At 38.4% G+C, this 19,788-nt stretch overlaps 1 protein-coding gene across 7 annotated transcripts in view; it reads right to left on the reverse strand.

The window, feature by feature from the left end:
* BBS9 (Bardet-Biedl syndrome 9) overlaps nucleotides 1–19,788 on the reverse strand; it is a 434,982-nt gene that overhangs the window by 200,213 nt on the left and 214,981 nt on the right. For all 7 annotated transcript variants that reach the window (XM_084619984.1, XM_084619986.1, XM_084619982.1 and 4 more), the window contains one exon: nucleotides 12,180–12,362. In XM_084619984.1, coding sequence (XP_084476110.1) covers nucleotides 12,180–12,362 — 183 coding nt within the window. The remainder of the gene's footprint in view (nucleotides 1–12,179; nucleotides 12,363–19,788) is intronic.

The raw sequence follows: 19,788 nt of genomic DNA on the forward strand, positions 1-19,788 counted from the left end.
CATACATATACTATAGGCACACTTAAAAAGTTCTACAAGTTTGAAAGATTTTACTAGGTCTAATGGAATTCCCCATTTTAAAGATAAGGGATATCTCTGGAACTGGTAGAATATTTCATACTAACAGAATTCTTTAAGTCTTTCCACTGTACATGTATCAGACTCCAGGTCTTGATGTGGATACAGCTGAAAGGCCCAAGTGTTGGTGCTTTCCAGTTCCACCAGGATAATCTCTGATAGTTTAAAGGGGGAAGGAACAAAGTATGTTCATGGACACAATTACAGATAGCACTCAACAGCAAAAAAGGGCAGCACTAGCAGAAAGCTACACTAGTTCTACTCTGTGACCAGATCTAGAGGTCAAACCAGATGGCCATTATCCATAATATCATTTAGCTATTAGAATTTCTACTTGAATTTGAATAATAGACTATTACTTAGTTTAAATTCTGACTCTGTTTCAACAGGTGTGGAAGTGGCATTATCAATTATATTAAAGTGAGGATAAACCTAGTCATGTAAGACAAACTAAAATCAAGAGAAAAAGAAGGAAAAACCCTGGCATAATAGTCCAAAACAGAGCAAGCAGGTTGCAGATAAATTTCTTTAATCAAACATAGCAGCAATAATATTTCATTTTCATTTATACCTCAGAGAAAAACCACACCTGAAGATTGGAACATTTTCTTTTCAGACAATCAGATCTGAAGTCTTAACATATTATCATCAATTACATGTATTGTGGTAACACCTAGCCCAGTCATGGATTAGTGCCTTACTCTGAAAACATATAACAAAGAGATGATCCCTTCCCCAAAGAGCTTGCACTTTAAGTATAAGACGAGAGGCGACAAATGAATATTACAAGACCACAGGGAAGTATACAGTAAGAAGAAGACAAACAGGTTATCATGAAAAATCAGCAGCAACAACTTACTAACTACCTAACCACTGTCAAGTTTTTTGTAAGCATCATGGCAGAGGAGACTTAAGGAAGGACAGATTAAGAACCGGTGAACAAATGATCATTACAAAATAGGCCTAGTCTGAACCGTAGGCAGTCAGAATTCCCTTAATGCCTTCCTTCCAGAATATACTCTGAATTGGTATAAGACATTGCTTAAATCGCATGAGTACTCTGCATAGCTATTAAGTAAACTAATCTTCAAGAGTAACTATTTTCATACTATTTCAAGGAATCTGATTCCAACAGTAAAACCTAGAATTCTGGGTGGAGTGGGATTAAGGTCACACTTTTTTTTCCTCCATCAGAAATATGCCTGTCAATGCTATACAACTGGGATGTAATCAGCAGTTAGTCCTAGATTAGAAAGGGAATGGAATCATGATCTGTCCAATGGGAAAACACTCCTTTTCTACCACAGTGTGAAGAACAATCTCCGGAAGCTGACAAATATGAATTCATACTGCTTAGTAAAATGTGTACGAATGCCTATGGCAGCACTACATCTTTTGTCTAGGGGAGCATACATAGCATATAAATGCATATGACTCACTTTTTCCTGGGGAGTGTTCTTTACTTTTTATCAGTATCTTTGTTCTGGTATTTTTCTCCTCTAAGAAGCAACTTGTGGTCCACTGTATTCTTTGATCTCAGTTGTAAGGACACGAGAAGTGAGACAGATATTTTTTGAAGGGCTCTAGTCCACTGACATGTATTTTGGGTGCTCTTTTTACACCCAGTTTGTCCCAGAGCCTCTCTTGAGAATGAGCAGAAAGATGAGCATCAATTTGGCTAGGAAGCAGAATGGCATTCTTAAATCTACCTTATTCTCATACAAGATCAGTACTAGCCTTCTATTGACTGTGCCCCTAACTCCCAAACAATTGTTGCTGTTTTGCCAATTGAAAAAGGGGTCTTGTTGGGAAAACTATACCTTATGGGAATACCTTAGTGATCTCGATGGAAAAATCTTGTAAGCTCAAAAAGGGGTATTGTACAACTATATTTACGTTCAAGAGCAAATCAGTTCACTAAGATCATCAGATAATTTCCAAAGTGTGCAAACTGCAGGTATTTTTTAGAACTCTAGTAATATGAGGATGGCTAGATAGCACGTAGTACCGTAAAGCCTTTATCATGAAGTTGATAGCTACTATTTTATTAAGTATCTGGTACACAATCCTGCAGAAAGTCCCACTTCTAGAAACAAATGGATATTCGAGATTGTAGGTTTTCTCTGGCTAGTGCTGTGGTCTGTGCACCAATACAATGAATGGTAACCAAATCAGAGAATATGCCATCTATGACGTAGCAACTCTTTTTCTAAATGAAGACTGTGTTAGTCACATTTCTAGAGTAGGTTTATACTTCCATTCTCCTCTCTCTTTCAGTGATCTGTTCAAGGATGAATGGACTGAATGACCAATCGGAACCTGATGTATCAAGGTCCAGTCTAGATAGTAATGTTATGGGTCCTTGCAAAGCTATCTGAATGTTCTTCGATAACTGTGGCTAAATTATTACATGGCCTGCCTTTCTGATAGGATGTTCTTTTCTATCCATGCGAACAGTCTAGAATGAGAACAATTAGTTCCAGTTCTAATCAATCTTTATAAAACATCCATGTCTCCACCTGAATGGTACATGGAGGTAGGCCTTTTTTTTTTTTTTTTTAAGGTTGATCCAGGCTATTAAGTTAGTTATGAATGTCAAAACTAATTACAGGTATCTGAGATAGTGCATGTATTTGCTCTGTTCTTATAGGTCCAGGACTGTTTTCATATTTTCTAATTTCTGTTGGAGCATGAAGAATATTTACTTAGTACTTCCTAAAGACCAGCTGGAGGAAATGCTTTTGTGGGCCATTTCTAGCAGATACTGAATAGTGATTAAGATATTTGAGTGGCTGATGTGCATGTGAGTTTATGAGAGGGTCTTTCAATACTGATAATTATCGGTATCTCCTTGCAACGTTTTAGGTAAGTTCCTTTCATGCCTTTGGTAATAACTGCAATAGTACGAGTCCATCATGACAGACTACCCCATATTAGGAGTATCTGTCTCCTGAGATTCATTGGCCAGTCACTGCATGGATCTAGGGTTAGAGGAAGCTTTATGGCTATATTTTGATTGACTTTTCGCTCTCTTAATGCTCTGATCTAGTACTGCCTCTCTAGTATCCTTGGTCCTTTTTTTGGATAACGGAGCCAAGATGGACAAAAGCAGCTGTTGTATTCATTGCATAATCTGTGTGCGTTGAACTTCTTTGTAGCTGGCTTACAAACTATCTTCTTTTGCTTCCTTACACTGGAATTAGCTAACACCTCATTTATCTTTTTTTTTTCTTCCAAAAAGCCTTATGCTGGTAAATTTGGCTGAAGTGGGGTGCTACTTGGCTTCTGTAGCCACCATCAAAGAGGTCTGCATGCATACACGCTGGTAGCTCTGGATCTTGCTGCAGAACTCAATACATCCAGCAGTGTGCCTGCCACAAATGAGGCCACAAGTTCAGTGATGCTCGATGAGATTTTCCTGACTTGGAGAACACATGTTGGACCATGATATATTTACCCTGGTGAAACAACCGAAGGAAATGGATACTTGAAAAGATACTCCTGAGGCCTCACAATGCATCTCAGGACAGCTTTTATTTTCATGGCAGTAGTGTCCTTAGGGAATCGCTTCCCTTCTATTATGATAATATTCTTTATTGGACCATCACTACAGCATCTACTTAAGGAAGCATGATGTATGAGTTTCTCTGTTTCTGGGACCTGTGAAACTTGGAACACTGCCGACTCAGACATCTGGATTTAATGGGTTGCTCCCATTTCCATTTCATGGCTTTTTCCACTGTCATAGGGAATCCCTATTTCTCCCTTTGAGTTCAGAGAAGCATTTACCTGTTGGCAGTTTAATCCTCTGAAAGAATATGTTTGGATTCCCAGACCCCCTATAGCCCTTTTTGCCATAGTTTTTAACTGTCTCAGGGTCTGACTCTCCTGGTTCTGATTCTGATAGTCTCGCCTTCCTTAGTTGAGAAGGTGAAAGAGAATGCCAAACTGGTCTCATGTCTTTACTAGGACTTCTTAGATTTGTGGGTTTTGCTATATTTAGATTCCTTTTTCTTTGTTTCTTGCTACCCTGGAGCTTAGGGGGTAGCCATGGGCTATCCTGTGCCCCTTTCTAAATTTAATCTGCTGCTTCACCTGCTGGGTAGAAAGCCTAGACTCCGAGTATATCGAAATCTCATTTTGTTGAAAGATCCAGTCCAGAATTATTGAAATAGGTTGTACCATGGTCCTGGCAACGTCTCAGTTCTTTGGCTTGGGCCAGAGTGAGAGTGCAAAGAGAACAGTACACCCAAATACGTTCCCAGGTCACATGAAGAACACTGAAGGGATTATTTTACAAAGTCAAGAAATCCTTACAGGCAATCAAGGACTGCTTCAGTTTTCTTAGTTTTATTTGCTGAGTCAAGTCCATTGAATTTTTGTCTTGCTGGGGCTGTTGATGTTGTCTGACGTACAGCAATCTCCCTGCCAACTGTACATACACTTGAGGGAGAACTAACATCATTATTAATTTATGAAATTAAGAAAGATGTTTTCCATGGACCAGTGGACAAGGAATCTCCCATCGTATCATCTGTAAAAATGGCAGCGCTTTGTTGAAAATAAGTGATAGTAAATTTTGTCTATGATCTCAGGGATCATTTAACAAACTAAAATGTTTGCCTGATCTTCTAAAGCAAGGCTAAGATGGGGGGAGCACCTGGCTTCTTCCTTGGCCTCATTGGCAGACAACACTGTCTTTGTGAACTGGGATGCATGATACACGTTGCCAGATAAACATTTGTTGGGAAAAAATCTGTCCCTAAAAAGAGGTGAAAATAACCAAAGGAGGGTTTAAAGCAAAAGGATGGCTAAGAATCCCTGCCATTTACCCTACAAAAGAAACAGTAGCCTATTGCTGCCTGAATCATTCCTGCCTTTAACGGAAGACCATTTGAAGACAGGTGCCTTGGTGACTGAGTGCTAATATGACCTTCTGGAAACAGATCTGACTGCCTTTGGTTCTCAAAAGAGAGGACCTACTTAGCTATGGTGTATTAACAGTCATGAAACAAAATTTCACAAGATTGTTGAGAATGTTTCCATCTTATTTTCTCAAACAAAGCCAAAGATATCCAATTTTATTTAGATGTTAACATTCCATGGCAATATTTACAATTCAAGTACTGCAGCACTTTGCTAGCGTGAGACAGCCAGAAAGAAAAACTGACCAGTCTACTTTCATTGTCGGCAATTAATGTAATGCAAAAAAGTAAACTAACTGCATGCAAAACATCAAGGGTAAAGTTATGTTTTAAAGTACCTTCAGTTTTAATTATTTTAAAAATGTTAATTATATAGGTAAGGACATTTTTGGGGTGTTTTTAATACTAATTTTAACCAGCGTTCATTTAAAACAGCAGTGCAATATACTGTACAAGATCATGCTGCTGACATTACCTTGGATCTACAGACCATTCAGTCAAGAAAAAAATATCCACAGGACTCTCCATTGACATTATTCTGACTTCTTTGAAATAAATGAAATCAATAGAAATGAAAGGGATTCCATTATGGACTGCAAATGCATGAAGATCTTTTGAAGCATATACTGGGAAAGAGAATTGTTGTTCACTGTAATGCATCAGCGATGTCACTAAGAAGTCTAGATGAAAATTGTTGTGAAATGCCACGGTGCATTGCACATTCAGCAGTTACTACACTTCTGTAGTTTAGGTAAAAATCAGACACTAAAGAAGATTAATCTAATTAGCTTAACAAAGAGAAGGCTGAAGTGACTTGATCACAGTTATTAAGTAAATACACACAGAGAAGATTTCTGATAGTTGAGGGCTGTTTACCCTAGCAGACAAAGACATAAGATACAAGGGCTGAACACTGAAGCTAGACAAATATCAGATTAGAACTAAGGTGCTTTTATTTTTAGTAAGAGGTAATTAACCATTGGAACTTCTTTCCAAGCAATGTGGTGCATTCTCCATCACTTGAAGTCTTTAAATCAAAACTGGATGTCGGTCTAAAAGTTATGCTCTAACTCGACCAGAAGTTATGGGCTTGATGCAGGCACCACAGTGTTACACAGGAGCACAAACTGCATGATCATAATCATCCCTTTTGGTAATAACATTTGTAAAACTATGAACATAGATACCTGTCATAGGGTGGCCCTGCCTGGAATGATCCCCCTTGACAGGCCGCAGCATGACAGATGCACTTGCCTCATTTTCCCCTTTCAGAGTCCGCCCCCATGCCCAAACAATCCAGTTTTTCTTAGTACAAATGGCTATTGTGGGGTTAATTTATTATAACAGGCCAATGCATGTAAGCCATAAAAAGAGTCCCACAACCACCCTACAGAATTTCCCCAGCATAGCCCAAATAGTACATGAAATGTACATGCCCAGCATCTCTCACCATGCTCTAGCTTTCAGGACATGCCGCCCTGGCATTAGGCCTCTACTGTCTCTCTGCCAAGACAGCCACCCCAACCCTTCAAGAGTGGAGTGAAACCCTACTCTTCATAGCAGGAACCCCCACAGCCTCTCTGCTGGGAGGTCATCTTAACCAGGTGAGCATCCCTCACTCCCCTCTGCCCATTTACTCTTCCCCTGGGTTCAGCTCTCTAGTATGGAGATGTCAGCAGGTAAGCCCCTCTCTGCTGCTACTCCCATCTTAAGCCTTTTCTAGCCCTTGGCTCCAGCACTCCAGCTTACAGCCAGCAGCCATCGCCCTCTGCTGCTACTCCTACCTTCAACCCTGTGAAGCCCTCTGGCCCAAGGTCTAGTTTGAAGATGTCAGCCAATGAAACCCTCTTGTTGTTCCCCTTGCTTTCAGCCTTCCACTGGGAAACATCTTCTGCTTCCTACCTGGACTTTCTACACTCCCCTAGTAGCTTTCACTTGCCTGATGCTCACTCAGCCAGCTCTGATTCACCAGGTCTGTCTCACTGGGTCTCTCCCTGACCTTTTATAAGCTGGATATTGCCCCGCCCTCTTAATTGGCCAAACAGGAGCATCTGCTCTGGCTGAGGGAACTGGACCTACTTTAATCAACCCAGTCACAGCCACCCTGTGACAATACCAAATTAATTTGATGCCTGCAAAAGTTTGTTTTTAATTATATTTTTTATAGCAAGCAGGCAAAACCAAGACGACTTGTGAGAAAAAATATACTTTTCCCCTCCCCGCACCAACCACAGCGAGAATAGCAGATGAATGACAAAAAGACTGGAAAATACCCGAGGAGATAGCCAAATAGGGCAAGGATTGTTTGTAAACCCTTCAGGGCTGGAAGCAGCAGGTGAAACTGTATTGTAATACAGGTTAAGTCACCACAGGATTTCACGGGTTCTACTAATCCTTCCTTTCTTGCCCTGCAGAGAAATTGTCTTTTTCAACTGTGTCCATGAAATTCATAGTTAAGAATCAGAGTGAATTCAGCTTGATTTGACTTGGTATGTTTGTCCTACCTCACTCAAACCTCTATTGTGTACCATTTTCTCATGAAGCAAATTAACTGTTGAAAGAGAATGATTTACAGATATTTATTGGCATTTACTGATTGTGCTCAAAATAAGTGGTGAAGTTCTCCCTCTACGGAGCTTCTGCCAAATATATACATCAAATACACAGTGTATAGTGGTTAGAGTGCCTGGTCCACCATAGTTAGCAAAGAAAATCATGATGTCTTGGAGGGGAAGCTTAATATATGTAGGAACTTCTCAGTTAGGAAGTTCACTAGCTAGTGCTTAAGGCATGGCTTTTTGTGTTATATCCTTACTCTAATATGGTGTCAGAAGTAAGTGAATCCCTCTTTTAAAAGAAGGAATTTGGGAAAGCAGAGAGACTACCAGAGTGGTGAGTAAGTGGGGAAAATGGAAAATCAGGGAGGAGACCTGTGAAAGCTGCTCCATGAAGCAGACAGAGCCCTGTATCAGAGCAGCAATGGAGCCCATGGCTACGTAATCGAAATTTAATTTTGGCAACTCCTGTAACTGACCTTACTGGATCCAAAGAGCTGAGCAATTCCAGGTGGCTTTGGGTTTAACTGGCAAAGCACAAGAATACCAGGTAAATTCCCTGATATTTGCCAACGGTGAGATTGCTGCTGATATCCTATGTGCCATACCGACGAGGAAAAGAAAGAATAAACCAAAGTGAAAGAGGCTTTAGATGCCCATTTCATACATAGGCAGAATATGATATATGTAAGGACCAAATTTAGTAGGAGGAGCCAGGATGTTTTTATTACTGCAGTTCATAGTCTTGCTGAACACTGCAAATATGAAAGATTAAAAGGAATAAAAAGAGACAAGTTAGAGTGTCTTTTATGCCAACAATTATGTAAAGCCCTGAATAAGCTTCCATCAATGGAAGAAGAAAAGACTTCCAAGAAAGATGTTAAAGTCTACAATGACTTTGCTTTGATAGCAATTCCAGCATCTGGGGTATATAATTGTTAACCTCACATTACCAACTGCCACTGCCTAGTGATATATCTTTGGAGTGCTGGAAAAATATTTGCAAAAACCACAAGTAATCTCTATAGGCCTATGGACAAAAGAAATACAATTTAAAATAACTAGGACTAAAGAGGAGTTGACAGAAACTGAATGGTGCAAAAAAATTGGGAAAAGACCGTCTCACTATACTATGGATGACAGCTTTGGTTCTTCCATTCTAAAAAGTTGTTATAGAAGACATGAATTGGGTGAAGACATCCCTGGGACTTGGTCCGGATTTACTGTAGTTCAACTGAACTCAAGAGTCTGGACTATACATATATGCTAATTAGTGAAAACAGCAAAGCTGCGATTCCTGATAGGTTAAAAAAAGGGTTATACAAAGAACATTGCTGTCCAAAAAGTTTAAATCATTCTCCACAAGTTTTTAACAGCAGCAAACATTGGGGGAAGGAATCAAGAAATGTTGAACATTAGCAGCCCTGAGAAAATTGTACATATCAAAATTAATCCACTTACAACTTATATTTAATCTTGAGAACTTTCAGTCACGAAGGGATCCCCTTTCACAAAGTGGAGCTCTTTGTGTTAAAGAAACAAAAATACGCAACAAACAAAAAGCCTATATCATGTACAAATGCTAGGAGATTGCTTTTTTGTCAAATTAGCGATCCTATTCTCTTTCTTTCTCACTTACACCCAAAGCCTGTTCTAACTTCATTTGACATTAATTTCAATAGGACTATTATTTGGCATTTAATAATTGCTTTTGCCACAATGTTTTCCTCATGTTATTCTGCTTTAACATATACGGTGTCCATATTTTCTCTGTAACTCAGTAAGATCATTAACTCAAGTTCACAGCATTACATAACATAGTCAACTATTTTAAAAATAACTATTTCTACCTTCAAACATTTCTCTTTCCCCAAATTAAAACTGTAATATGAGATTAATTAAAGGTTGAGTGTGGAAACAACTTAGCTGGTAGCTATATCAAATGTAAAAGAAAAAAAAAGATAGCAAAAATCAAAAAGGCATCGCCTAGCAAACGTTAACTATAACATCACAAATTTGACTATAATAGAGAATGGGTGATTTTGTGCAGTGAAATTCCTATGACGACATTATTTGGTAACATCATGGGAACCATAAAAATAAGTGGTATCTCTTATTTTAAGATACATAACAGATTTTCCCATGTTGTACCAGAAAGTGTGTCAAAGCAATACAGTAGTATAAGCCCTAATGGAACAGATAGTTTCCACTTTCAGGGGACTCAAATGAACCTTCTGCTGATTCAGCTCATGTGAATTTACACCCCTGACTTTTTCACTTTGAGTTTCAGGTTTCAGTAAGTCCAAACACCAAAGCCCAAATGCCCACTGTTTATCCAGGTTTGGGGTAAAAACTATGTGAAACACCAAGTTTCACTTGTTTTCTAGTTGAAACGACGAGTATTCCTAGGTGCGTTTGGAACTTAGCCCAAGCTTGCTAAAATGGCTACTGACCAGCCCAAAATTTGGCTATATAATGAAACCTGGATTCAGTTTACATTGTAATAGATCAGCACAGCTTATTATAATGTAATTGTGAATTAAGAGTATGCAATTTAATATTCAAATAGATTTTTAGATTTTTTTTTTTTTTTAGTTTTCCATTCTGTTTTCATTAAATATATTTCCCCATTCAATTCTGACAGGAGTTGTACAATATTGTCTCCATTTCAAAAAGAGATGTGTGTCGAACTTCTCTTCAAACAGTAGGATGGATTTCTTAATGACAATGTGCTTTTCTAGTGCATGGTCTGTATGTTTACACACAACCATAGAACACTCAGACAGTTATACACATTAAACAAGTACAGAATACAATAGAGATCTGCACACACATGATATATTCACAGTATGGACTGGACGTGAGAATTTTACTGTTCAATAAGATTGTGTCCTGTAACTCATATCTATTATATAAACAAATTGTGCCATATATATTTCTTATTAATAAAGCACAGGATAATATTGTCACATTCTGGGGTACAATCCAGAACATGACAGTGAGGGGTTATGTCACTGCCTGCTCTGTAACCCTTAGTGCCTTAAAAAGGTCTGCTGCTGTAGTTCTCATAGGAGGACGCTGCCAGCCAGCATACTAGTCTGTACTGAGTGTCACTGGGTTAAGCAGCTCTAACACAGCAATCTACCCAGTCACACCTAACCCTGTTACAAAATTGCAGGAGGGTTTTGTCTGTTTACAGGACATAATATCAGAGAATATCCATAATTTACCTGTAGAACTGGAACAAACATTTCACAGTGACATTAATGACAAGTGTATTGTTAGATATCAAACAATATATTACATCACCTTTTACATAAATATCATGGCATCAGTGTGAATGGTGCAGTGAGTATGTCAAGCCTGACAAAAGTTGCTGCCACAGAGTAGTGAATCACAAATGGGCCTCAGGACACAATTGTTTAAGGCTCTATGTGGCCTTGAACAAGCTACTTAACATCTATGTTTTTTAGTATCTTCATCTATAAAATGATGTTATTTACCTATCCTGTAGGGTGCTATGAGGAATAATTAGATACTGGTGAAAGGCTTTGAAAATGTAAAGCACTTATCATAATCAGTAGCATGTAAGAGAAAATCTTTTTCCTGTGCTTTATTAATAAGATATTGAATATTATCGTTAACAGAACCTTTGTTCCTTAAAAATTCACTTGGTCTTCTTCTCCATTTGTCACTAATAACCCTTTCTTTATGACATTCTTTTCAAGAGTTCACCTTCTCCTGTTTATTCTCCACATGAAATTGTAATCCTAAATCCGGTCTGTGATGTCATAATTGACTGCTGTGGAAGTTACTACAAAGATTGTTTACAGGCAAAGGCTCAAAGGAAAAATTAACAGAAATATAGACTACGCTATGCCAGCAATATGGTCTATATAGTCAATATTTTCAAACATGCTTTTTAGTAGGTCTTTTAAAACAAGATGCCATTTTCCCGTATCTGGAATCTGTTTTTAAGGATGTGCTATTTTAATCTAAGGCCTTGTGTAGGCTGGGGATTTGCCTTAGTAACAGCCAATGATGTAGCTGGTGCAGTTTAAAAAAGCTGCTATCTGCACAAGTGGTGCTTACCCCAAGCTTAAAACCAGGGTAAATCATAATATACAGCAACTTTGCCTATTTACAGTAGGGGTTTGCTCCACTGCTAGACACAGACTATAACTGCAGCAAATCCACAATGCAGATAAGACCTATTACAACTCATTCAAACAACAACAAACTACAAAACTATTATCACAATTGCCACCAGCATTTAAATAGATGTATATACAGCTATATTAGATATATGGATATTTCCATTTGGTTTGACAAGCAAGGACTGGTTAACTTGAAAGTTAATTGGTAGAATGCAAACCTTGAGATGTTCAAATCGAAGGCTTCACCGCAGTTGATGAGGAAGAATGGATTTGAAGTAGACTCAAGCAAATCTTAAAACAACCCTTTTAAATAAAGTTTTTCAATACAGTATAGTGGGAAGGGAAATATTACATTCCATTATAAGGAACGGCCATTTACAGAACACATTGGGAAAACCAAGTTAATTGATCAGTTCGTACTTTTCCACATATCCAGATTTTCAGTAAATCTCACAGATCCTTACCAGCTCTTGGGTATCCTGCATTAATGGCAAAAACGTAGCTTCCAGAATAGCAACTTGGTCAGTGCTGAGCTTCTGCCACAGACTAATCAACATAATCACCAGCTGGGTGGCACTTTTCAACTTTGTGAATGCCTGGAACATATTGGTTTGGTTTTCCTCTGCCGCATCTGCTAGAGCTATTATCTGCAAAAAATCACACACTTTTGTAAGATATAATTATACCATTCTTAACACTCCATACTAAAATTACATTTGGCACATTGTTGTTTTTCTTTAGAAGGACCCGACCAACTTTGTCTTCCATAAACACAAGTCACAGACAGTATTAAATAAGTTATCATTTGTCAAGGTAATTTAAAATCCATGTGGCAGTGGGATTAATCAATAAATTCAGTCGGTGCAGAGAGAATTCTGTTTAATGCATATTCTACAATAAGGCACTCCCCAGGTTGATTCCCATCACCTAATGTAATACTATAGTCCCTAACCAACTGTAAACATTGAGGATTATACCACACATGATGTTAATCACTGTTTGACCAACATCCTTGTAGAACTCAGTCAAAAGTATTACATTTATTTTATTTCTTTTAAACTGTAATTTAATATGTCAGTTATTTCTATATGGAAAAAACTGCCATGTTTTTATTTTATTAGGTGGGGTTGTATGCATAGTATGGGCTAGTTCAGCATTATACCAATAATATAGATGCTCTGGTATGTGATTGGTTGGGTAATGTCATTTTTAACACCAATGTAAAATACTGGACTACACAGACCTTGAAAAGAAAATTCAGTGTATGCTTGCTTTAAATATCAGCTCCTTTTCCTGTAAACTGCCATGATATTTTTATCCTCTTCAGTACTCAGTGGAAAAAGCTAGAAGCAGAACCTGAGAGGAAAACCTGAAACTACTCAACGGAATTTTACTAATATTAGATGTATTTTGTCATTACAGACACTACTGTCCATTTTCTACAAATGTATGCATGGCATTACCTTGCAGAAATGTGAGAAAAATAATATTTGTTTTATATATAGATTACAAAGGTGTAGAATCCTAAGGGCTCTTTCTATGCAACTTACGACTGCATTCTTCAAGATAATTTCCTATCATTTCAATGTAATTTTATGCAACAGCAACAGATTTTCCATGCTATACGTAGATTGAATTTAAAGGAAATGAGCATTATTTGGTGGCTAAGACTAAAAGTAGGGTTTGAGCCACAACTTCCAAGACGTATTTTAATCTCAGCTACTGACATTACATATTGCCTACTAAGGGCTGGTTTTCAGACCATCTGCAGCTGCCATTTAAATCAATGCACAGCACTTCTTCAAAATCAAGCCCTTAACCTCTTTCTTCTTACGTTTACTCATCTGCAAAGAGACGATACCTACTTAACAGGGATGTCGTTAGACTTAATTTTGTAAAGTGCTTTGTGATGTTTTCATAAAAGGCCCTATATAAGTGCAAAGTATTAGTATTGAAACAGAATTAATTTACAAAGGAAAGCTAGGATAGCTCAACCTATTAAAGTTCAGCACTATGTGAAAAGGACAAATACTATACAATGTATCTTCAGACTGAAAACAAATCCAACCAGCTGTGAGCATTTGGTGAAGGAAAACTATTTTTAATGTGCAACACTGGCAGTACAGATGGGGGTGTTCCCTTTGGGTTTACAGGTGAACACAGAACTGAAGAAATAGTGAATTTTAGGAAACAATAAATATAAATTATTTTAAACAAAAAGTGTTGGTTGCTTTTGTTTTATTTTGAAGTGTACGTTTCCAAATAACATGGAGTACCCCAAAGACATCCAAGTCCAAACACTATATTAACTAAAGTCAAGTAATGAGGCAGACACCCAGTAGCTACACTAAGGGAAGAAGCTCAACTCACAAAAAGTAGAGTGATATTAATCCCAAATGGTGAGAACTGCCCTGATATGCTCTAAAATTGGTTACAGGAAAGGAACAGCATCGTAGACATTAATCATATAGTATGAACAGGGTCACATCTAGTTCCTTTACCTCAATCTCATGGCTCTGTTTGCATGCAGTACAGTCACCACATCACAACTGCCAGCCAACCACAGAAAGATGGCACAACGCCAGAGTAGCAATATGTCTAGGTAAAAAAAATCTACATGCTCACTCAGTCACTGAAGATGAACAGTGGGGGTAAAAGCTACATACGTGCTCTGAGGCCTCAGCAGGCCTCTCAAGAACTGGACATTAATTTTAAGTCACATTGCACTTGTTGCCCCATCATCACTCATAACTGCATTTTGCTCTGTATTCACTCCAATTTCAATTTTACTCAGTTTTGGAGTTGCTACACTTCCCAGGACTTTAATGAAAGTTCTGTCTGCTGCCTCTTTAAGAGAGGAATGCTTGTGCATAATCCTCTACACAGGTGACTAGTTTATCTATCCCACATCCTGTCAGACTCTTCCCATTCACTACCACTTCCTGTTCACTCCATCTCAAACCCTAACGTGGCTAGGGCACACCAAGAAAAGCCTAGTATTTCCTTCAAATCCTTCAGAAAGGATTTAATACACAGAATCTCTCATTCCAAAGATACAAAGCAAACCCAGAACCACAGCCAGCACTGTGTGATAAATGCAGCACTGTTATGCACATCTGACCACCTCACCCATTAATCCAGAGTGGCTCTGTTTTTAATTTTTCTGAGACGACAACTGTAGGCAATTGTTCCTTTCCCTCAAGAACCCTCTCACGGGGGCACTAAAGGGATCTGTTTTTTCACCATTCCTGTTCAATTGTTTTTGAGACTGGTGAAAGTGAGGAAAGAGGAGCAGAGATGTATTTTCTATGATACCCAGCACTATGACGCTATCATATCGTACCAGGCTAATGTTGTGTAATGAATAACTCAGAGTCTATATGAGCTTGGATGAGGGCTATGACTTAACCTAGATTAGATGCAACTAATGTTGGTGGGTTGGAGGAAGCAGCTGGAAGAGATGACAAATCTAACACCACCCATAATTGAGAAAGTGTGTCAGCCATTTGTAACCAGTGCACAATGTGAATACCTTATTAGATCCCAAGTTGCCCATGGATGCCCAGGTAATAGCTGTGGGCAAGATCACTTTCTTTTATTTGCACTAAATGAACAGGGTGGGATTTTTTTCCTCTCTGATACAGATCTTGCCACAGTTATCTACTGCTTTATCTTCAAAACGATACTTCAATATTACCACTATTGTAATGAGTTACATTTTGAGACCACTTGAAAACTAAAGCTAGTGCAAAATGAAGTATCCCACTTACTAAGTGGAGTTTCAGACCAGTACTCTGGGATAAGCACAAACATCAGCACATTGCTGTTTGAGAAAACAAGGTGCTGGTTTTAACTTATAGACCCTAAATAGTCTGGGCGGTGGTTATCTGAATTACACCCTGGGCTATCCTGCCTCAAATGACATCATCTGATTCACTTGAGTTTGAGCCCTTCAATAGAAATGAAAAGGACCTGTTGGCTTGGTTTTCTACATGAGGGATGTTCCACTTTGGAATTTGCTCTAAAACTTGTCTCAAAATAACCCACATTTGTAAAATTTTCAGTCAGACAACCAGGTTCATCTACTTCCCAGGATTTGCGGAATGGGATGAGCTGAATCTTAGAGCAGCTTGATTACCATTGCTTACAGTGAAAGGGTCTTATTGTTTGATGTTTTATTTGTCAATGAGGTGAGGCAGCCTCTTCCGATATAATTGTGAGTTATGTCCAAAGCAAGGGACGCATACTTTTTTATGTTTTAAAAATCTAAATAAATATCTAGAATAGAAAAGAATTCAATGAATAAATAAATGAATCTGCCTCCCTAGAACTACTTTTAACATGCCAAATCTCTGAAGAGTTTTAAGAAGGAGCTTTTTAAAAATCTACCTGCCACAAGAATGTTTTCTTCTTTGTCCAAAAATTACTCTGTTCTGAGAATCACAATATGCAATCTGGTTTTGCATTACTGAAAGGCTTAAATTCCTAAGGAGGCAGGGTGGTCTCGGGGTGTTGCAACCCTCAAACACATGCCAATGAAATCTTTATACCACACCATCATGTATTATACACTATTCCACCCAGCACTTACAGAGAAACCAAAGGCAAAAACAGCTTTTAAGTCTAAAATCTTCTGCTTATAGATGAGGAATTGCAAACATGTAGCTTCACAAGATCTGAAACATCTGGGATTATAAAGATTTTATTACCATAAAATAATATATGTCTACATTGACAATCTCAGTTTCAAAACCCAATCTCTATAATTAGATAGGGCAAAGGTTATAAGGAGAATACTCGTTGAGGTCTGTTCTGAACTAGATGTCTTAATAATATAGAAAGCAGCTGGGATAGTCTCCAGAATCTTTGCAACGCAATCCTCATCCAGATCCACACATGGTTTCACTCTCAATGTATAGGATTAAAAAAAATAAACCTTTGCTTAGAGAGGAAAATGTCTTTGAACAATTCTTAAGACATCAGGTAAATGTCTTTAAAGGTTCTTCTGAGAAGCTTCACTCAGACCCTTAGGAAATTTCTAAAAGTACAGGTTCTTAGAACTTTTTCCAAAATCTCAAAGTAATTTCCACATTTTACTATTTCCTCTTCACCTGGATGTTATTTCTAATAACCATTTTACAATGAGGGGAAAATGAGAATCTTTGTCTTTGCAAACTGAGATTCTACAGTCTCCCTAGATTCCACTGTGATTTCTCTCTAATTTCTAAACTACCTTCTAGTTTATTTTTCTATCTGCTCATTGTTTCAGATAATGTCTTCTTTACCTTCTGTATAAACATACATAAAGTAACAAAGCAAGGAAACCACTTCTTCACTTACAGTAGAGGCCTTTCTACATCCCTTATTTCTTCATGATTGCAAGCAAGCTTTAGCCCCATTGTCCCTTACTGCCACTAATACAGCTGTAGAACATGAACTTTCATTTGATCATACAACCTCTAGAAAAAAATCCATCAATTCAATACAAGGCCCATTATTGGATAGTCCCCTTGTTTCTTAGCAACACAAAGTCTTCACCCAAAAGATAACCAAAAAAACAGGTTTCACAAAACCTCCATACTCAAAGCAGTAGAAGATGGGAAAGTGGCTGGCAAAGATCAAAGAGGCACTGGCAAAGGCCAAAAGCATAGCATCTCGTATAATATTTGTTTAAAAGTTGATCATAATTTTCTTTTCATTTATGGCCTTTTTTGTGAACTCTTTTCTGGCTGACCAAATTCTAACCCTGTTCCAATAAACCAATCTACAGTAAAGCGGAACCCTGCTTTTAAAAAAAGTTATTAATGGAAGCACATTGTAAAAAAGAAACAACACCCAAGAATAAATATTCTCTACATCAAGGTCATGCATTTAACACACTTCCATTAAATTTCACATTCACAGTTGGCAAGGGCAAAGCTCGACTCCAGAAGTGTTTTTATAATATTCTGAGAAATCCATAGACTTCACCCTCCATGAGTAATACCAACAAGATTTGTTCCAAATAATTTCTAAGTAAAGAGACTTTGTTATGATTTCTGTATATCATATTCACGTAGGAAGATGTGTCAAAGGTTAACTGCTTGGTTTTCCTGCATGTCACCTTTACTCAGTACTTCATTTGTGCCGGGGCTTGTCAGGGCCAAGCCCTGGCACCTCTAGTCTTGGCAGTTTGTAGTCCCAGCACCTCTAGGCTTGCTGCATCAGTTATGAAAGTAAACAAATTGCCTGATCCCTGGCATCTCTTTCATTACAAATTAAGCACTGCCTTTAGTCCTTTGAAGAATGACTAGTGAATTTTGGGTGCTTCAATTTTTGGTTGCCCAACTTAAGACACCTAAAAGGTTCTGATTTTCAGAGCTAGACCCCCTACTCCTAAATGTACGTACTCAAAATCACTTTTGGAACAAAACAAATTGAGTGTATTTATATTATATATACATATACACACAGACACACACACACAGGGAGTTCTGTTTTCTCCAAACAGGAATGTTTATTTCTGTCACACAGGCCAGTTCTGGTAGGTGTTTATTTTCCACAGAAGTCAATGGGAATTGTAGGTATCTGGAATTTCCTAAAATCAGTGGTTGGTAGTTATTTATGTAAGACAAAAGAGTCTTCATCAAGGAATGCATTAGAAGTATAATTATTCTGATGAGACATGGGCCCACCCATTACAAAACAAACAGTTATTGAGCATCGATTAATTCTGCAACCAGTGTTACTCACAGCCTATTGAGGGACTCCTAGTGGCCGGGTGTAGTACCGCACTCCTTTCTCACCTCTGGTGTCCGCTGCAGGTTAGCCTTGGTAGCTCCTTAGTGGCTTGATGCTTTGGCTAAGTCACAAAGTCCAAATGAACCCCTTAAAGAATTATTAAAGAATCCAGGATTCTGGATCTCCCTAGGGTCTTCAGCCCAGCTCTGGGCCTTTCAAATTCAGCCCTTTGGTATGGCTCTCAAATAAGCTCTGTCCCTTTTGGGGTTTATGCCACTTTATCTATGATGGTAGGGGAGTCCAGACCCACCTAATACTCCAGGTTCCAACCCAGAGACCCTATAAACAGCAGCCATGTATGGCTCAACTTCAACCCTCTGATGCTATTTCCATGGGACACTTCCTATTGTGCCCTTTTAGCTCCAGACCTATCTCAGGGCCAACATCCTCAGGTTCTTCTCCCTCTGCAGTCTCAGTGTAAACTCAGCCAGCCCTACATTCTGACTACTTTTCAGACTCCTTTGGACAGCCAGGAACTGATCTGCTAAGACCTTGCAGCTCCTTTTATATGAACCTGCTGGGCTCTGTTGCTAGCCCTTGGAGGACCAGGTCTCTCTAGTTTCCAAGATGGCTGCCCTCTTGAAGTTTCTCTAGGCAGGCCTGGAGGACTCATCTTTGCTACTCTTTTCTTCCCACCTCACTGCTTCCTGGGGTGGGGTGTAGCAGAGCAGAGGGACCTCTAGCAGGGGCCACAAAGGTCTGGTACACCCTGTCACAGTGCCCCACAATTAAAACTTAAATTATGTGGAAGACTATTTGCTCACGCTGCTTCAGAAGGCAAAGTCTTCTATGCTTGGAAACAGTCATGCAAGCTGAAACACTGATCATGAGTTCATAGATCTCTTTTGAGAATTATTCTTAGACTAATTCCTCACAACATACCTACCACCAATATCTCCTTGATCCAACCCCTTTCTAGTATGTTTGAAGATAATTAGGTCAAGCACCTCATAACTTAGGATTTTGTTGATACCTATGCTAATAGAAAGCATAAAAGTAGAGAATATAGCATGTCAGAGATTCCCCAGTTCATTCCTATGAAAAGAGATCACTTATTTATCACTAGACATTTTGGAGAAGGAAAAAGAATTCAATACTATGTCCTACTATAATTTTTTCCATGCTCTTCTAAAAATAACTTACCAGTCACACATCTTGTGTTACACATCTAGTGGCATTTTGGGTCACAAACTATGATCTTTTTCTGCTGAATTAATGTTCAATTTGTGTATATAGCACCTAACTACGATTGGCACACTAGAAATAAATACTATTAGAACAGATACGACTGTC

Source organism: Lepidochelys olivacea (assembly GCF_965140295.1).
Source record: "Lepidochelys olivacea isolate rLepOli2 genome assembly, chromosome: 2".
NCBI classification, from domain to species: Eukaryota; Metazoa; Chordata; order Testudines; family Cheloniidae; genus Lepidochelys; species Lepidochelys olivacea.